Source organism: Scatophagus argus, chromosome 21, assembly GCF_020382885.2.
Source record: "Scatophagus argus isolate fScaArg1 chromosome 21, fScaArg1.pri, whole genome shotgun sequence".
Lineage (NCBI taxonomy): Eukaryota > Metazoa > Chordata > Actinopteri > Scatophagidae > Scatophagus > Scatophagus argus.
Window position 1 is genome coordinate 100,583 of NC_058513.1, and position 16,205 is coordinate 116,787.

Genomic DNA, 16,205 nt, shown 5'->3' on the forward strand with positions numbered 1-16,205 from the left:
GCCAGCTGTGAATGAAGCAAAGCTTACTGGAAGGCATTCTTATGCCGTGGAAATGACAATGAATGACAGAACCAATCAAGAACATGATGCGGACTGAGGTGTTGGGTCTCTCCAGGGAGAAGTAAGCCTTCTGCAACAGGTAGATGATTGCATCATCAACCCCAACATGGGGCTGATATGCAAACTGCAGGTAGTCCTGTGATGGGCACACCAGTGGTCTGAGTTGTGCCAGTATTAGTCTTTTCATGACCTTCATGATGTGAGAGGTCAGTGCCACTGGCCTGTATACCTCCAGTGCAGCAGGACGTCCTTTTTTGGGCACTGGGACCAGGCAGGATGTTTTCTAGAGCACTGGCACTCTCTGAAGGCATAGACTCAGGTTAAAGAGGTGCTGGAGAACTCTACAGAGCTGGCTGGAACATACCTTCAACATGTGAGGGCTGATGCGGTCCGGTCCAGCAGCTTTCCTCTGTTTGAGCCTCTCCAGCTCTCTCCTCACCTGGCTAGATGTGATGTGGAGTCCAGACTAGGGGGTGAGGGATGTGGCAGGGTCTGAGATGGGTGTCAGCAGTGGGTTGGGGGTGGAGGTGACAAGGGTGGTGCAAAGAGGTGTCTGCTACAGAAAGGGGTGGGGGCTGTGGAGGCTGTGAGGATGTCAGGTGGGCGATATACTGTATATCATCTGCGATAGTATCGTGATTGTAGTTTTAATGATGTGCAAATTTACATTATCAAGTATTTAAATGACTTTGCCAAAAACATTGAAACGCCCACGGAAACTCTTCACATTATTTTAATAAATAGTGCAGCAACGTTCAGCAGTATTCAGTCACGTGACTAGTGGGCCTACATAATTACATGACTACCTAGCATCTCGCTAGCATCCCTCCTTGCAACAGGTCAGCAGCGCACAGTGATGAGAGAAAATGCAGGCTCCTCCAAAGTGAACGATGGCAAGAAATAATCAGAATCAGAATCAGAATTCCTTTATTTATCCCTGAAGGGAAATTCTTATTCTTACAGACATTGCACATGCAGTATTCCCGACCAAGAAAGGTGAAAGTGAGGAGTATAAAAATAGGATAAACAAAAACTAAAATCTCAAAGTACAGGTATTTACAAATGTGTTCAAATTTTTTAAGAAAATTTAAAAATACAGGTAAAAACAATATATACATTGTATATTGTATATATAAAGTGAGTGTGTCCGTCCACTACCGTCCTGTACTCTCTCTCATCCACCCTAGTAATACACCCAACCACTGCAGCGTCATCAGAAAATTTCTGAAGATGGCAGGACTCTGTGCAGTGCGTAAAGTCTGTGGTGTAGATTGTGAAGAGGAAGGAAGAGAGGACAGTCCCCTGTGGAGCCCCGGTGTTGCTGATCACTTCATCTGACAGGCAGCATTTCTCCAAGGCGGGGCTGGTAGGCGAACTGAAGGGGATCCTGAAGTGGTTGGACCATGGGCCGGAGGTGCTCCAGGACGAGTATTTCCAGGGTTTTCATGATGTGTGATGTCAGGGCCACAGGCCTGTAGTCCTTGGGGTCGCTGGGACTTCAACCTGAGTCTGAAGACTCAGACTCAGGTTGAAGACATGATGAAGTACTCCGCTTAGCTGGGGGGCACAGGCTTTCAGGACCCTGGTTCTCACACCATCTGGGCCTGCAGCTTTGCCTGCACAGAGTCTCTGCAGCAAAATGGCAGAAAAAAGAAAGAAAACTTATCACTTTCACAAGGAACAGGAGGGGTAGATCTTTTTTGCGATTGTGAAAGAAACCTGCATGCGTCTCATTTGCGGGGCGACTGTGGTGACGGCAAAATGGCACAATGTGGAGAGACACTTCACTACGTGTCACAAAAGCTATGCTAACTACCCACTGGGAAGCGCACTACGGGCAGAAAAAGCCTGTGCCACAGATTTGGTCATTAGTTCAAAATGTGACAAGATTTATTTAATAATATGTAAGTTGATTTTTCTTTACATTACATAATTGATAATTTTTTGAAACATGGTGCAACATAGTTCATGGTTTGTTAAAAAGGTTTGTCAGTGGCTAGTGAACATGGAACATTTTTCCTATGAAATGTAGTGATGTAAGTGATCATCTGAAAATTTAACAATTACTGAGATTAATAAAGTTTTGAATATTGATATCTGTTTCCCACCTTGTTGTCATTGTTGATAATTACTGTGAGAAATCATTAACGTGATCAGTGTCTTGTTACGGCCCCATTGAGGTGGAGTCTCTGGGAATGTTGGAAGCTGTAACACCTCAACCAAACAATTTAAAGGAGTCCATGTGGTGGAGAAATGTAAAGATGCTTTTATTTCTATCAGAAACTGAATACAACAGGAACAACAGGAATTAAACCTAAACAAATGTGGGGGATAATTGGAAACGAGTGGTTGTGCCAAAATAATCAAAAAACAGTACAAAAAAACTAGGCCTGACTACGCTCTACTGCTAGAAACAAAAGAACAAACAAAAGGCCTAACTAGCTCTGATCTAAAAAAAAAGGCTTAAATAAATTAAATACAGCAGGTGGCACCAACCAATAACCCTAGTGTGCATTAACAAAACCCACTATGTGCTGCACACATGTATGGGGTACCCCGAACTCACCTACTTCACCAAAATCTCCCACCACATACCTTTACCTTTATTTTTGCAGATTGACAAACACAGACCAATGTCCAGAGAGAGAGAGCAAGAGACAGGTCCCTGAATGATGATTGGCTAGATGTAAGCTTCAATGAACCAATCAGCAGGACAGCCCGGCGGCACAGGTGGATCCACTCTCACAGCTGACACCTGTGGAACACAACAGGGAACAAGAGACACACACAAACCTGCCTGCATGTAACAGTCTTCACATAGATGAGTATCATTACTCATTATTAATAATGTATAATTAAAGGCAAACTGAGCAAATTTGTTATTTCATAAGCACGTTACAAACTGGTAGCCCTTCATATGACTCAGTACCCATGAAGTAGCTCTCAGTTTCAAAAAGGCTGGTGACCCCTGCTCTAAATATTGAAAGGTATGGCATTTTTGGTAGCATTAGCAATGTGCTCTTGTGGGTTGCCAAGTATGTAAAAGTGCCAAAATTAATTAAATAAATATATAATTAAAAATGTACTTGAACGTGTAATTAGTGATTTAAAATTGGAATTAAATACATAAATATGTTATTAAAAGTGTCACAAATTCATTGAAATACCAATTTATTTTATTTAAAAAAAAATATTTCACTGTTAAAGCCATTTTTTCATAGTCCTGTGTTGCGGTGCATCATGAATTTACAATTTACATAATTCACTTTTACAAAACTTTTACACTTTTACAGAACTGGTCAAAAGTTTGGACAAACCCTCTCATTCAGTGGCTTTTTTTGTTTTTATTACTTTCTGCATTGTAGATTAATTCACATTTACTATTTTGTATTTTGTTCACTACATAATTCCATATGTGTATGATATAGTTATAGTTATGATATAGTTTTGATATCCTCAATCTACAATACAGAAATTAATAAAGAAAAATGATTTAATTAGAAGGTGTTTCAAACTTTTGACTGGTACTGTATACACAAGGGATCCCTCACCCAGGACGGGCAGACGTGCAATGGATGTTGTACAGGTTACTAAGTTAATAAGTTAAATTAGTTAAGTCAATAGTTAAGTTAGATAATTTAATAATTTATCGTAAATTGCTTGTTGCTTTTTGAACATTAGTTGTATTATTTATTATTTAATAAATGAAATTACTGATATAAAAACCCTACATTGTCTTCATTGTGGTAGTTAGTCATGTATGTGATATAATGAAGAATATGTAATATTATCCAGTGATCTGTCTTATTATCATACCAACATTCAGTGTGGTTGTTAAGCATACCAGTATTCTATGGTGCTACCATCCTCAACATCTTCACCCAGATCTTCAACAGATCTCTGGAGCTGTGTGAAGTACCCTCCTGCTTCAACCGTTCCACCATCATCCCGGTCCCCAAAAAACCCACCATCACGGGGTTGAATGACTACAGACCCGTCGCCCTGACGTCTGTGGTCATGAAATCCTTCAAGAGGCTGATGCTGAACCACCTGAAGCTCATCACAGGCCCCCTGCTCGACCCCCTGCAGTTTGCCTACAGGGCAAACCGGTCGGTGGATGACGCAGTCAACATGGGACTGCACTTCATCCTCCATCACCCTGACACCCCAGGGACGTATGCCAGAATCCTCTTTGTGGACTTGAGCTCTGCGTTCAACACCATCATTCCAGAAATTCTCCACCAGAAGCTCTGAGGCTGGAGAGCATCACCTCCAGCACCAGGTTCATCAGCACCGGCGCGCCCCAGGGGTGTGTTCTCTCCCGCCTGCTTTTCTCCCTATACACGAACGACTGCTCCTCAGGGGACCCGTCTGTTAAACCACTTAAGTTTGCAAATGACACAACAGTAGTTGGCCTCATCAGGGAAAGTGATGAGGCTGCCTACAGACGTGAAGTCGACCAGCTGGTCCTCTGGTGTGGTCTGAACAACCTGGAGCTAAACCAGCTCAAGACTGTGCAGATAGATAGACAGATAGATAGATACTTTATTGATCCCGAGGAAAATTCAATCATCCAGTAGCCCATTACAGTAATGTAGGTTGGTCTTAAGTAAGCAAACAAACAACCAAACAAGGCCTAACTGTTAGTAGTAAAAATAAACTAAACATACTAAGTAATTTAACATATGCTACATAAAGTACAATAGAGTGCAGAGAAGTATGACTGTGTGTATAAAATAATAGACTAAAAAAGCTACAGTGTATACATATGTAACAGATTGCTACTCAGAAATGAGTTCAAAAGTACAGGTTATTTGTGCAAAAAATATGTAAGGTAAGATGCATAGTGGAATAAATGTCCAATAAATAAATGTGATTTTTTTTTTACACCTGATGTGACTCAGGCTCATACTGTCGCTGAGAGATGATAGTGGACTTTAGAAAGAACCCCTCAAATTCCTTTGTATGGTCACATGTACTTGGCAAATAAAGCTGATTCTGATTCTGACTCTGAACATCTACCATTGCTGACCACCACCCCATGCTGGTCCAGCTGGACCAGTATACCAGCACCAAAACACAATATATACTGATAACCAACTGTGCTGGTCTATGCTGTTTTTTCCAGCAGGGTGACAGCACGGAAGCGGAGTAGTGCTCAATATCTGGATCTTCAAAGAGCTCCCACATGGTGTCCTCAAAACAGTCCTGGAAAGACAGTATGACCTCATCAGTCCAGCAAAACACTTGCTTGTACCGTGGCTTGGAACTGCAGATAGGGGGGCCTTTAAGCTGGTGTCAGGAACAGGAAAAGATGGTCTGAGTTTCCGAGGTGGGGAGAGGGACGGGCTTTGTAGACTCCAGGAATTTTGGTGTAGACCTGATTTAATGTTTTGCCCTTCTTTGTTTTTATGTCCACATTCTTGTGAAATCTCAGAATTCCTTTATTTTATTTATTTATTCCCGAGGGGAAATAAATAATTTTTTTTTCTTTAAATTTTTTGATCTGGGGAGCGCAATCTTTAAATTCACATTGCACAGTGTAATTTCTAAGGTGGCTGTATTTCATGATCTTGGAAAAGGCACTATGATAAGCTATCTTTAGCTGTCCAAATGTTGCAAGGAGTTACCAGAAGTTATATATTATGCCACCCCATGCATAGTGTACATGTTACAGAAAAAAGGTCTTTTATGCTAACCCAATTCCAAAACTGTGATATGCAAATTAGATTGTGCAATTAGAAATTAGAAATTTTGCTTCCGGAAATATAATCTTTGATACTAAATCAGTTCCAAAATCAGCATGCATCCATAGCAATTTTGATTGGCTCTTCAAAAACCAATGACATTCATCTGTTTAGAATAAGAGTACCTTCCAGGAAGCTTCACTTCATTCACAACTGGTACCTGTTCGAAGTTGGTCCTGCGTGGTCAAGTAAGTAAATAAATGCTATAGAAATCACTAAGCCTTCCAAGTCCAGCATTCCTTTAAATCTTCCAGTATCACCATAAAAACTGCTAATTTGTTCCTGGTAAAGTAGTCTTTTTCCTGAAATCGTTCAACAGTGCATATGAGTCTGATCTTGGCAGTGGTTCCCAAATGGTGTGCTAAATCACACTGGTGTGCGATGGGGTATGTACACATATGCCATGGGATTTTGCAATATACATATATTATTCTGGCAAAATACAATAATACAATGGCTTATTCAGTGTGGGGTTTAGCCCTGGGACCTGTTTCTCTTCTTTTTTGAATGTGTTGTTTACACACCTGTAAAGTGTCTTGAGATAACTCAGAGATAGCGCAGAACTATTTTTGGATTTATTGTATCATTAATTTCTCAATACCAAGGCTACGTTCAAAAAACATCCTTTAAAACCATGGACAAAACTTCGATGGGAGATTGTTTGTGTGCATGCGTCCGTGCTAGGTTAAAAGCCTGTGCCAGCTGACCACCACTACCCAGCCTCCTGCTCGCTAACCGCTGTGCGGTCTCTGGAAAACAAACTGGACGAGCTAAGAGCCAGGATTAGCTGGGAGCTAATTATCTAATTAGCTAAGAGCCACAGTGCGCATGTGTCGATACATGTGCAGCCTGGTACAGATGCTCCCGACCTTCTTCACTGTTTAGGTTTGCAAGAGTAATAATTTTTTGTTTATCCACAGTTGTTGTTACTGGTGCACTGGCACAGGGGTCCTGGCCTGGCCGTCTCCACATTCATCCATTGTATCTACTTTGGTTGGTTACTGCTCATGATGGTACTGTCCCTAAGAAGATGGACCCACAGTGAACTCTAGTGATGAGTATGAATATCAGAGCCAAGTTTGGTTCCCACCTAAAGTGCTATAAGAGGGCAAATCATAAAATACAATAAGTGCTAAGATAAGTATAAAGGAAAGGAAAGGAAAGTGACATATCTTGTCATTGGAGGGAACTCACTCCAACGAAATTTGTTCTCTGCATTTAACCCACCCAAGTGACGTGCACACACACACAGCAAACCCGGGGCAGTGGGCGACCGCGTGCAGCGCCTGGGGACCAGTGGGGGTTAGGTACCTTGCTCAAGGGTACCTCAGCCATGGACACCGGGATGGGGAATCGAACCAGCGATCCACCGGTTACAGGTCCAACACCCTAACCGCTGATCCACGACTGCCCCAAAAAAAAAAAGCTTATGGCACCTGGTATTCGCAGGCGGTCTCCCATCCAAGTACTAACCAGGCCCGACCCTGCTTAGCTTCCGATATCGGACGAGATCGGGCGTGTTCAGGGTGGTATGGCCGTAAGCCAACTATATACTTCTTTTCTATAAAGAAAACAACTGTACACAGATAAGATGCAAGTTTTCATTGTTTTAATTTCAGCAGGTAGCATGGATGATGAATCAAGACAACACAGTCCTTTTTTATTAAGAGTACTTTTAAATTTTTATTGATATTATTTTCTCAGATGGTGTGAGTGATGGTGTCCGTCCACTCCCCCCCTCCCACTACCTAACATTGAGGCCTAGGGGGGTCCTGGTTTTCAACCGCTCAATCCACCATCCCTCCCTCCATCTCTGCTGACCTCCCGTCCACGTGGCACAAGTTTCAAGACCCATTACGGTCAGTTGTTGGATGGGATGAAGGCAAAAGTGAGTCACCAGTGGAGTTTGCAACCTGCCCTGCCTGATGTTGTAGAGGTGTTGCTTAATCCTCTCCTGAATACTGTTGATTGTTTCACCTATGTATAACAAATTACACTGCTGACACTGGATGCAGTAAACTGCATTCTTGTCTTGGGGAGAGAGGTGGTTATTTACTAAAATGCCCCTCCCACTGTATGGGTTAAATAAAAATTTCCTGTGTGTGAATGTCCAATTTGAATATTGTTTATTTTGTGCAGTTACATTCCTCTGAAAAGCAGCCTGGACCAGCATATCCTTAAGATTTTTATTTTTCCTAAGGGCTGAAATTATCTTGTAATTTTTGAGAAATGAATGATTTTCCATGATGGTCTGGAAATTACTTTTGAAGATGTTTTGCAATCCGGTGTATTGTTTTGAAAAGGTGGTGATGAGGGGGATGATTACGTCACCCATGCTAATTGAACGGTCTCCATTTTGCCGCTGATTTTGCGGATTATCTGCACCTGTTGCGGGACGGAGGTCTTTCAGCGTGGTGCTCTTGATAGTGCGGAGGAAGCGCCTGGAGTATCCTCTACGTCTGAGGTTAGTGAATAAAATTGAAGTAGCCTTATCAAAATCGGTCTTACGTGAGGATATATGGTAAAATCTAATGATTTGTGATTTAATTATGCCTTTAAACGTGTGTTTTGGATGATAGCTAGTTTTGTGCAGGAGAACATGGGTGTCGGTCGGCTTGAAGTAAACCTTGCTGAGTAATTTTTTGTTATTATTACCAATTGTGTCAAAAAAAACTGTTGTGTCTAGAAAATTTATTTCTTTCACACCCAACGTATGTTTAACTTTTAGGGATAGGAAGGAGGTGAGAGCTATTCAGCGAACCCTGGGATTAAAGATCAGACATGGATTACAGGAGCAGCTCCAGTACCACTAGTGTTGCAGACGCCCACCAGTCATCTCGTCAACCCAGGTGAACAAATCCCTGAGGAGAGCATGTGCCCACCAGCTGATGTTCTCACCTCCTTATTTAACATTTTCCTCAGCCAGAGAACTGTCTCCTCCTGCTTTAAGACCGCTACCATCGTCCCCCTCCCCAAGAACAACCCCCCTCTGCCTAAATGACTATAGGCCAGTAGCACACACTCCAATCATAATGAAGTGCTTTGAAACAGTGTTGCTGGCCCATATTCAGAGCAGCATCTGGACCCCCGGCAGTACACAGTACAGTTTACGATCACCAGGACTCCTCTGCACTCTTTGCAGAGCATCTACCAGAGTCTGCAGGAGAGCTGCCTCCATCATCAAGGACAAAGTCTGTTCACTCTCCTCCCCTTGGGCCGGAGGTACAGGAGTGTGAAGTGCAGGACCACCAGACTCAGGAACTCCTTCTTTTCCTCTGCCATCAAGATTCAAGATTCAAGATTCAAGAGTCTTTATTGTCATTATGCAAGCATAACGAAATTTTGTGCAGATTCTCAGCTTCAAAACACACTTATAAATAGAAAAAATTAAAATTGCACACCTTAGAAAAAAAAATATAAAAATATAAAATGCAAAGTACAAAATACAGAGTGAGGTAGATAAAAACAAAGTGCACTTAGTGCCAGACTATGTGTATGAGTGTTTCACTGTAGGGGGGTTATTGCTTTCACAGCTCTGGGGAAGAAGCTGTCCCTGAGTCTGTTGGTGCTGGTTTTAATGTTCCTGTACCGCTTTCCTGATGGAAGCGGTACAAATAGTTTGTTGCCCGGGTGGGTGGGGTCTGTGGCAATGCGTCTTGCCTTCTTCTGGAATCGGGCAGTGTAAACTGAGTCCAGATCTGGTAGACTGCAGCCCACAATCCCCTGTGCTGTCCTCACTACCCGGGCTAAATCTTTCCTGTCCTGCGCTGTGCAACTGCCATACCACACAGTCACACTGAGACACAGGATGCTTTCTATTGTGGCTCTGTAAAAGTTCACGAGCAGCTGAGTAGACAGTCCAGTCCGTTTCAACTTCCTGAGAAAGAAAAGCCGCTGTTGGGCCTTTTTCACCAGGTGTGAGGTGTTCACTGACCAGGAGAGGTCAGAGGAGATGTGGATGCCCAGGAACTTAATGCTGTCCACCCGCTCAACCGCCTCCCCAAGTATACAGACGGGAGCGTGATCAGTCTTCCTGGATCTCCTGTAGTCCACTATGACCTCCTTGGTTTTGCTGATGTTCAGGATGAGGTTGTTACTGGAACACCACTGTGTCAGGTTCTGGACCTCGTCTCTGTAGTGGGTCTCATCATTGTTAGATATGAGACCCACCACAGTGGTGTCGTCCGCGAACTTGACGACCATGTTTGTGGGGTGGATAGCAGAGCAGTCGTGTGTGTACAGTGTGACTAAGGCAGGGCTGAGTACACAACCCTGCGGCGTGCCAGTGTTGAGGATCAGTGGGGCTGATGTAGATTCCCCTATCCTCACCACCTGGGGCCTGTTGGTGAGGAAGTTCCTGATCCAGGAGCAGAGTGAGTCTGACAGACCCAGGTTGTGGAGTTTCAGGGCCAACATGTCCGGGGGGACAGTGTTAAAAGCCGAGCTGAAGTCCACAAATAGCATCCTAACATAGGTGTTAGGATGCTGCAGGTGAGTCAGTGCCGTGTGAAGTGCTATCGATACGGCATCCTCCGTAGAACAGTTCTCCCTGTAGGCGAACTGCAGACTGTCCAGGCCAACGGGGATGGCGTCCTTGATGTATCTCAGGAGGATCCTTTCGAAGCACTTCATGATAACCGGGGTCAGAGCGACAGGTCGGTAATCGTTGAGGCAGGTGATGGTTGATTTCTTTGGCACAGGCACAATGATGGAGGACTTCAGGCACACCGGGACTGTGGACAGCTGTATGGACAGGTTGAAGATGTCCAGGAAGACTCCTGCCAGTTGGTCAACGCATGACTTCAGTGTGCGCCCTGACACCTTATCTGGACCTGCAGCCTTGTTGGTGTTGATCCTCCTCAGAGCGGAGGTCACTTGGTGCAGCTGCAGGACGAGAGGCTGCTGCTGCACCTCTGGCTGAGGAAGGTGTGCAGTTCTTCTGCTGCTCGGAGAGTCGAAGCGTGCAAAGAAGCTGTTTAAGGTGTCAGGTAGGGTCGGGTCATGGCTGACCTGCTGGTCATTCCGCTTGTAGTCCGTGATGGTCCTGATGCCTTTCCACATGTTACGTGGATCGTTGTCATTGAAGTGCTCCTCAATGCGCTGCTTGTGCCTGTGTTTAGCCAGCTGGATGCCCTTTTTCAGTTCTTTCCGGGCCCTGCTGTAAGCCAGCCTATCTCCTGACCTATAGGCTGCATCCCGGGCTTTTAGCAGGGGCCACACTGTGCCGTCCACCCATGGTTTTTGATTAGGAAAAACCGTGATTGTCTTTGTGGGTAGGACAGCATCCGTACAGAAGTGAACATAGGACAACACAGCTGACGTGTATTCGTCCAGGTCAGCGTCTGCTTTGAACACTCCCCAGTCTGTGTGCTCAAAGCAGTCCTGTAGGGCTGAGGAAGCCTCCTCAGTCCACACCTGGATGGTTCTGGTGGTGGGTTTGGTCCTGCAAATCAGAGGTCTGTAGGCAGGGATCAGTTCCACGGAGATGTGGTCTGACATGCCCAAGTGAGGAGCTGCTACAGCCTTGTATGCCCCTGGGATGTTACAGTCTCCTGCCTGTGCATCTCTGTCTTCTGGATCTATTTTTCTGTCCTTTTCCGGTACAGCATTATCTGCAAGATGTTCTTCTCTGCTTCCTGCCCTCACTTCAGCCTGATGTGAATCATCTTTTTGGTTTCCTGTCATGTCTTCTGTTGTTCCTGTCTTGTTTTTCGTGTGTTTTTCAGGCAATCTGATAAAATGCTGAGGTTTCTGGTGAGAGAGACCTTTTTTGCCCTTCCCTTTCTCTGTCTCTTCAGTTCCTCCAAAGTCTTAGTATTCACCCTCTGCAGCACTACCTGGCAGTTTCGTAAGAGTAACTGCTTGGGGCTTGGTTTCTTAGGAGGAGATCCTTTTCCCTTCCTTTGGAGATAACCGTACTTGGCCATGGGTCTTTTATTCGAATTTTTCACCGTCCTTAGAGACCTCACTGGGTTGCAGGACAATCTGGGACGTTTTTTGGTCTTGTCATATTTCACTGTCTGTTGCACTTGCTCTCCTGTTGTCTTTTTTGCATCTTCTGTCTCCTCAGAAGACGAGATAACTTCAACAATCATCTGATCTAGTCTCTCTGTGTCATTGTCTTTGTCTTGTGTCACCCTTTTATAACTCTTTCCTCTTCCAGAGTCCTCTATTGTACCCTGACTGAGTTGTATTTCACTTTCCTGCTGCACATGCTCCTCATCTTCATCACCCTCTCCCTGTGAGCTTTGGCCGTCACTGCTCTCTGTGTGGTCAGTGTCACTGACTTGTAGGCACCTCTTTGACATCTTCTTTCTTTTGACCTGCGTTACATCCTTTCTTGTTTTCTTTTGGCTCTCATTCTGCACTCTGGCACGCCTCAAAGCATGCTTCTTCCCCTTGTGGGCTTCCTCCTCTTCCTGTGAGCACTTACCATCACCGCTCTCTGTGTGGTCAGTGTCACTGACTTGTAAACACCTCTTTGACATCTTCTTTCTTTTGATGTGTGTTACTTCCTTCCTTGTTTTCCTTTGGCTCTCATTCTGCCCCCTGGCTCTCTTCCCAACATGCTTCTTGCCCTTGTGTGCTTCCTCCTCTTCCTGTGAGCAGTTACTGTCACTGTTCTCTGTGTGGTCAGTGTCACTGACTTGTAAACACCTGTTTGACATCTTCTTTTTTTTGACCTGTGTTACATCCTTTACTGTTTTCTTTTGGCTCCTATTGTGCACTCTGGCTCTCTTCACAGCATGCTTCTTGCCCTTGTGTGCTTCCTCTTCCTGTGAGCTTTGGTTGTCACTGCTCTCTGTGTGCTCGCTGTCACTGTCATGTCCACGTCTTTTTGTTATCTTCTTTCTTTGTGTCTGTGCTATGTCCTTCCTTGTTACTGTTTGACTGTCACTCTGCAATCTGGATCCCCTCACCACATACTTGCTGTCACTGACTTGTCCACGCCTTTTTGTCATCTTCTTTCTCTTGCCCTTTTCTTTGCCCTTGTCTGCTCCCTCTTCATTCTCTTTTACAGTATTGCCTTTATCAGCATGGTCTGTTTTCTCTGTGTTCTTGTAGGTCTTGCATCTGTTTCTGAAGGTGTTTGCAAGTGCACTGGCTGTGTGTTTGGAAAGCTTCACTGAAGCCCAGGTCAGCCTCATAAAATTTCTCTGCTGTGGCCGTTGAGTGGCACATCAGCCTGCGGATGTTTCCCCTTTTACTCTCCTCCACACTCCGTCCAACCTACAAAAAAATGATGACAAAAACATTAAGTGTTGTGCAAAAACAGAATTGTGCACGTTTTTAATTAGTTTGATGAAAATGAAACAAATCTTACACATGTGCTTATGCTGCTTCGAATCAGGGAGAATGTTGACCTCCCTGGAAGACCAAAGGACTCCCAGCAGTCTTGAAAAGAAGTCAGTATGTCGTTGAAAGGGCCACCATTGCTGTTCGAAAACACCAGATCAGACTTGCCGCAAGGATACTTGTGACGGTTGTACATGAGACGGTAAAACCACATGTACTCAATTTTCATGAGTGGAATCAGGGCATGACCAAAGCTCTCTTTGGTTTTGTGATCTTTCACCTGTGAATAAAGCAAGGAAACACAGACATGTAGTGAAAATGCTATATTTGGAAGCATGCTGTAGGTAGTCATGGTTACCCATGTGTGTAATGTAAAGGGAGTTAGGGTCTATATTGATGAAGGAATTTAGCAGATAGATAGAAAGATACTTTATTGAAATTCAGTAGTTTATATTCAAAACATAAAAAGGGAAATACTCTACAAGATGTACCATGATGCATTCTCTTACCCGGATTATTCTCCTGCCCAACTCATCCTCCTCTGCCTGGGCAAACTCCTCGACCTTAAGGTTGGTGATGACCCCTTTCCTGTGGCCAGTAATGCAGGCAATAAACCCACTCAGTAAGCCATACACATGCTCAAGTGCCTCCCTGCTCTTCTCCCTCTCAAGGGTGCCTGTAAAGTGAAAGGATAATGTGAAGTCTATATGATACATACACACTGAAAAAACAAACTTTTTGGAATAGTAAAATTTATTAAGTTGGCTATACTAATTTCTACATTGTAACACTAAGAGCTTTGAAAATTAGTTTTTCTCCTGTTTCACTGTTTGTTCTTTCAGGTTCTGCATTATTTTGACTGTTTCGTATTCTCTTTCAGCTGTGCAGGGGTCCTGTTAAGTTACTGCTGATGAAACAGCGGTAAGAGAAGCAGCAGGAACACCGGTAACCTAAACAGTGCCATGCTGTAGACAGGGTCAGCAGCAACATGTGTTTTAGACAACTACTGACAAAGTCAGTAATTCAATTCAATTCAATCAGTATCAGTTTAAGTGTACACTTTCTTTTCACCACTTTACATTCCTACCTACCAAACATACAGTGCATCCAGATGCCTCACTTTTTCCACATTTTATGTTACAGTCTCATTCCAAAATGGATGATAGTAAAGATATCCCTCAAAATTTTCACAAAATACCTCATAGCCCAGGACAGAGCTGGCCCTCCTGACCAGCTTATTTAGTCTCTTCCTGTCCCGGTCCGTGCTGCCCGGTCCCTAACAGACCACAGCGTAGTGAATAGCAGAGGCTACCACAGGGTCATAAAATATCTGTAACAGGGACCTGCACACTCATTCTCCTCAGAAGGTGGAGGCAACTTTGGCCCTTCTTGTACAGGGCAAACCAGTCCAATTTATGGTTGAAGTAGACACCCAGATACTTAAAACTGTCCACCATCTGAATGTTCGAGCCCTGGATGTTCACCAGTGTATGTGGTAGTGTTCTTCTTTGGAAGTCAATTACCAATTACCACGTCCTTCGTTTTACTGGTGTTTAAGCACAATTGGTTGCGCTCACACCAGTCCACAAAGTCCATAATGACTTACCTGTACTATGTCTCATTCCCCTCAGACACACAATAATATCTTCACAAATGTAAAGTTGAATGATAAGTAAATTGTATATGATACTGGCAAGTGAGTTGTATATTTCAGCAGTAAAATTTACTTTAAAAATGTCAGTGCAAGTTCATTTTTTCAGTGTAGTACCAAAACATAATATGAGTTATCTCGGGGCAGTTTCCATATAGAGTAGACCTGGACCATTCTTTTCCTCATGTAAAAGCACTCCTTGCAAACTTACTTAGAGCAAGTGGTATCCCCTTGTTAGCTTTGTTGATGAAGGCAGTGATGTTGGCAGGGTTGACAAGGATGCCTGAAAGACAATCATACAATTTTTTTTCACATGCCTCAGTTATGCATTTCACCAGCAATACATGATAATCTCTAATAACACAAACTTGTGGAACCTACTGGACTTTTTGAGGCGTACAGCTTGGCGGTGTGTCTGAAGTTCCTGCCGGGCTATCTTGGCTAAGGACTGCAGGGAGAACAAAGTTCCATGCAGGTGTTTCTTGGGAACTTTGACCTGTGGCAGCTCAGCCTCAATCAGGAACTTCAAGAAGCTGCGGACATTGCCGATTTGGATCAGCTGGGTGGTCACTGCATGCTTCTTCAGGCTGTTAACCCACCTAATTGGCAGATCAAATAAACACAATAGACGCTGTCTGGCATTTTCCTCCTGTCGTTTGTTATAGCCCCTGATGTGCTTCATCCATATGTGAAGGACATTCTCTGTAAACCATGGAGAAGCACAACAGTCACAGTCAGTAGCATTGTATTTACCTGTACATATTGGTGGCAATGTTGCTGAAGCTAAAACAGTACACAAAATGGAAGATCAAGAATGTATGAAGGAAGGAAGTCATGGATTCAGTACCCATTAAGAATATTTAACCCTTGTACAACCCTTGGTGTATATATATATATACACACATATGTATTTTTGAACAAAAAATACTTAATAACTTTGCCAGTGTTAATGGTAATCGGGTGAAATTTTGCAAAGATATCAGTTTTTTATCCAATTTTAAAATTTTAACCTTGAATGTAATTATCGAAAAATAATATTCTTTGTAGAGAAAAAATTTCCACCTTTTACTCTGTGATTAATTGTGATTATTTACACATTAATGCAGTTAATCCATTACAATTTAAGGACGCAATTTTACAGATTGGTGGTAAATAATAACACGTACAGACACACACAGACATCATAGCTATTTATTTTTTCATATCAGCACTACATCTTGATTAGTGTATTAAATAAATGCCTATGTATCTGTCTGCACACCTCACGTTTCATAAACAAGTCACATCCATACAATTCAATTTAATTTAATCAAAATTGTCTCTAGGTGCTTTACAGAAACCCAGAGCCTGATCTCACAAGCAAGCAGACAGCGGCAAGGAAAAACTCCCTTTTAACAGAAAGAAACCTGGCTCACAAGGGAGAACCATCCAGCTGATAGTCGGCTGGGTGA

General features: G+C 43.4%; 1 protein-coding gene and 1 non-coding gene across 2 annotated transcripts; both read right to left on the minus strand.

The window, feature by feature from the left end:
• Nucleotides 1–7,231: 7,231 nt before the first annotated feature.
• Nucleotides 7,232–7,350, minus strand: LOC124053296. Its single transcript, XR_006842126.1, has one exon. It is a non-coding gene; the product is annotated as a 5S ribosomal RNA (ribosomal RNA).
• Nucleotides 7,351–12,839: 5,489 nt separating this feature from the next.
• LOC124053075 lies at nt 12,840–15,515 on the minus strand. The gene is made up of 6 exons (XM_046378039.1): nt 15,508–15,515; nt 15,136–15,353; nt 14,966–15,037; nt 13,613–13,779; nt 13,132–13,383; nt 12,840–13,037 (listed from the first exon to the last, which is right to left on the minus strand). The coding sequence occupies exons 1-6, from the start codon at nt 15,513–15,515 to the stop codon at nt 12,840–12,842; spliced, it is 915 nt and encodes a 304-aa protein (XP_046233995.1).
• Between the last annotated feature and the right edge of the window lie 690 nt (nt 15,516–16,205).

What these genes read in the sequence shown, in the direction of transcription:
- LOC124053075 (XM_046378039.1), bottom strand. An exon ending in TGGGCAGGAGAATAATCCGG is followed by an intron (nt 13,384 to 13,612) that starts GTAAGAGAATGC and finishes CTTTATTCACAG; the next exon opens with GTGAAAGATCACAAAACCAA. An exon ending in GAAGCAGCATAAGCACATGT is followed by an intron (nt 13,038 to 13,131) that starts GTAAGATTTGTT and finishes ATTTTTTTGTAG; the next exon opens with GTTGGACGGAGTGTGGAGGA.